The following is a 4409-nucleotide window of genomic DNA, read 5'->3' on the forward strand; positions in this document are numbered from 1 at the left end:
CCATCAATTATGAGTAATAACAATAAGAATAAATAAAGAAAGAATAGGATTATATGTTTCATAATCCTATATATGAGTATATACAGTGGCGTACGTAGAAGATTTCGACAGTAGTGGCACCCAAAAATAATAGTGGCACTATATTTGTATAGAGGTTGCACCCTAATATATATAAAAAAAACTTTACACTATAGAAAGGAAGCGAAGTAGTGGCCCAAGAGACCCCCCCCCCCGAAACAACTTAGGTCCATCGTTGAGTTAATGATGAGAAAATGTATATGTGGATACCTATGAGATGCTAAATAGAGGCAGAGTATGATTATATGTAATATAATCATAAGAGTATGTATGTTTGTATGTCTATACATTAATGGTGTTATGTAGAATACCTATATGTTAATAGACATAAATAGAGATTAAGTACTTAATGAGTTAATTACTAGATGAGTAGTAAAAGATCTCCTGATGAGATAAAGAGATAGAATGTTTATGGGACAAGTATTATGTGATGAGTCACTTGATAGAGATAAAGATGGTTAAAAAGATGATTCCTTCAGGGATGAGATAAAGATTCATTCGAGAATAAGATTATGATTCCTATGGGAATAAGTGTATGTTCCCTTTGGGATGTAGATAGATGATTCATGTGGGCATAAAAGATTCTGTTTATGCACTTATAGGTAGTGTACCTAGTCAGATTATAGAATAGCTTAGGTAAGTCGGGCGTCGAACACAGAGAACAAAATTTCATTTTAGAAAATAACTACTATTAATTAAACTAAGAAACAAGCTTTAAAAAAATGGTTTTTACTGAGTTTGCAAGACTAGAAGAACTTAATTCAATTCAAATAACTATTAAAATTAAGCAAGCAAGAAAACGATTTTTACTTCAAGATTAAATAATATTTCTGTTCAGTTCCGATTTCCCCCTCTCATATGGTTAATTTCTAGTGGAAGGATTATATTAATTACCAATTCATTAAATTACTAGTTACTATGATTAAATACCTAGATGTATCAATTTATGAATTACCATGCAATGATCAAGTAGAGGTTAAACACAAAATCGATATAAGCACAAAAAGAATGAACAACGTTGAATAATCATTTATGATCATAACTCTGCCGCAACGCCGGTATGCCGAAGTGCTAGAGCGATAAACGAGAAAATATTTGTCTTAGGGTTGAATATCGCTACTTTTTTTTATTTCAACGCTATATATATATATATATATATATATATATATATATATATATCAACCCAATTTCTTACCGATATTAGTATTACAAAATATTAACAAGATTAATAATATTATGCCACTATATCAAACCCATTTCTTATTAATCACATATTGTTAATTAAGTAAGTCAAAATCATTTGGAATAAACAAAAATAGTAACCACGTTGCTAAGAAAATATAATAATCAATGCAAAAATGATCTTAAAATAGAAAATATGACATTGCTATCCAACCTAGTATTTTGAAGGTTTTGCTTATTAAATAGAACCCATATGTCTTTCACTTTTTAGCCTATCAAGTTCAGAAAGAAGGAAAGTGAGAAGTGAAAAGAAAAGAAAAAGACTACTCAAATTATCTCCTCTCAACAACCACATTCACTTGTATCATTTCTTTCCCTTTTCTGCCAGATCCAAACACCACCCAAGAAATGACTAAAGATGAAGACTTTAAGCTCCTCAAGATCCAGGTGAACCTTCTCTTTTTTATCCCCTTTTTTGTTTATATTTATATATAATTTTCTTTTCATTTTCTTCTCTTCACATTCGCATGTGCTCGATGAACAGATGAATAGCCTTTAATTTGATTTCTTAAATGACATTTTTCTTTCCACATTGCTACTGTTCATTCACACTGTTCTTGTTTTACTTATTTTTGATTCTTTTTGTCGACTCTAGACTTGTATTCTCAGAGTGAATTTACACTGTGATGGTTGCAAACACAAAGTGAAGAAACTTCTTCAAAAAATTGATGGTGCACTCTCTCTCTCTCTCTCTCTCTCGTATAATGCATTTGGCTTTTAAAATTGAAAGAGAACTTTTTAGCTTCAAAATTGACATGACTGTTCGTGGTAAAGACTTTAATGATGTTAAAACTGAACTTACTCTTGTTTTGTTTTCGAAAAATGTTTCGATTTTTTGGGATTGAGAAAGTAATTGTATTTTGTGCTATTAAGGGGATTTTGATGATTCGAAATTTTATGCAAAAATCGTAAATGATGATATCTTGTGATCATTAGAAATTTTAAAAAGGACTCTTTGTGTTTCTATTAAATTATGGAATTATTTGCTAGTATTTTTCCATAAAAAGAAACATTTTGAAGCTTTTATCAATTTTGTCTTATTATCTTCATGTCATATAAAAAGTGAATTTTAACACCAAAGAGAAATGATTCCAAATGGCTTTTCCATTATCACTTTCCCCATAATCTTGACTCAACATCGTTAAAGATCTCAAATTTATTAACATATCAATTATCTATATTGACCAAGAAAATGTCATGTTCTAACACCGAAGTTAATTAGTACTATATTAATATTTTTTTTGTAATTACTGAGGTTTTGTCGTATGTAAAAATTGTAGGTGTATATCAAGTGAACATAGATGCAGAACAACAAAAAGTGACAGTTTCAGGAAGTGTAGACTCTGTTACTTTGATCAAGAAACTAGTTCGAGCTGGAAAACATGCTGAACTTTGGTCAAACAAGTCAAACCAAAGTCAAACTCACAACAAAAACCAAACTCCAAATCATCAAAATCAAAAGGGTTCATGTATGAAAGATGACAAGAAAAACAAGACCCAGAAACAAGATTTCATCAAAGGTCTTGAAACCTTGAAAAACCAGCAAAAGTTTCAACCTTTAAGCATCTCCGAAGAAGAAGATGATTATCTTGATGACGACGACGACGATGAAGTAAGCGAAGAGGAGCTGAGGATAATCACCGAGAAAACAAATCACTTGGTGTTACTGAAACAACACCAGCAGTTGCAGCAACAACATGCTGCCGCCATGGCTGCTAACAACGCCGCCAGGAATTCACATAACAATGGCGGAAAGCCAAGCAACGGTGGAAACGGAAACGGAAACGGGAATGGAAAGAAAGGAAACGGGAATCCGAACGGCGGCATGAAGATGGGTGATAATAACACCAACAATCATGGTGGTGGTGGTGAGGTTAAAAGGGTGAATGACATAAGCTCGATTATGAACAATCTAGCTGGTTTAAACGGCGGTGGTGATGGCGGTTTAGGAAACGCCGGCGGTGTTGGTGGTGGACTTGGTGGTTTTCAAATCCCTCGAAAGAATAACGCGGTGTTAGGAAGCGGTGTTGGTGGTGGTCTTCCCTTGGCAAGCGGTGGTGGTTACAACCCATCGTCACAAGCATCCATGATGATGAACATGGCCGGAGTTGCAGGGTACAACCAACATCAGCAGCAACAACAGCAAACTTACAACCACGGTGCTGCATCGATGATGTTAAATTTACAGAACAGACAAGCCATGCAACAGCAACAGCAACAGCAACCGCAGATGATGTACAACAGGTCACCCGTCATACCACCAGCCACCGGGTACTACTATAATTACAATCCAGCCCCTTACACTTACAGTGAGCATCCACATAACTACTACTATGCCACCGCTAATGGCGGCGGTGGAGGTGGAGGTGGAGGTGGCGGTGATAACTCTGCTGCTGACATGTTTAGTGATGAAAACACAAGCAGTTGTTCAGTCATGTGAGGGGTAAAAGTGGAAAAAGTATTTTAATGTTTTCTGCAAGTATTGTATTGTGTGAATGAAGTAGTTTAATTATGTTATGGTGAATCTTTGGTTATGAAGTTCAAGTTATGTGCTTTTTGGTTCTAACTTTCAGAACTAGGGTTTATAAAAAAAAGGTTGTATTTTGTGTATTAAAAGATTGTACCTTGATTACTAATTGGCTAGGTGAATGGTGAATGGTGAATGTTGAATGTGAGGATTCAAAATTTTATTTGTGAGATTATAAAAAGAATAAAAAATGACCAAAACAAATATTGACCATGATACTTTATAAAATCAGATTTGTTTATTTCTACATAAATTAATCAACAATTGCAGTGTGCTAAATTGGTTTTTGAGTGGTCTATCTTCATAAGAACTTTAAAATATTATATTTCATAAAATTGAAGGACGATATACATATAAGGTTATAATGTTTTTGTTATTTTCATGATTTAATTAATTTGTATCAATTTTTTCTCATAAAAGTACAATCAAAATTGACCAGGTTATATTATATCAATTAGGGTTGTAAACGAACCGAACGAACATGAACGGGGCTTGTTCATGTTCGTTCGTTTAAACTAGCCGAAAAAATAAATGAACACGAACGGATAAACGAACGAGTTTT

General features: G+C 33.5%; 1 protein-coding gene across 1 annotated transcript; it reads left to right on the forward strand.

Annotated features, from left to right (window-relative positions):
• The first annotated feature begins 1514 nt into the window (after nucleotides 1–1514).
• On the forward strand, nucleotides 1515–3995 carry LOC145133175 (uncharacterized). Its single transcript, XM_079068109.1, has 3 exons — nucleotides 1515–1707; nucleotides 1916–1991; nucleotides 2601–3995. The coding sequence occupies exons 1-3, from the start codon at nucleotides 1669–1671 to the stop codon at nucleotides 3758–3760; spliced, it is 1275 nt and encodes a 424-aa protein (XP_078924235.1). The 5' UTR covers nucleotides 1515–1668; the 3' UTR covers nucleotides 3761–3995.
• Nucleotides 3996–4409: the final 414 nt, after the last annotated feature.

The sequence above is a fragment of the Lactuca virosa genome, chromosome 8, assembly GCF_052849685.1.
Source record: "Lactuca virosa cultivar CGN04683 chromosome 8, Lactuca_virosa_CGN04683_v6, whole genome shotgun sequence".
Taxonomy (NCBI): Eukaryota; Viridiplantae; Streptophyta; class Magnoliopsida; order Asterales; family Asteraceae; genus Lactuca; species Lactuca virosa.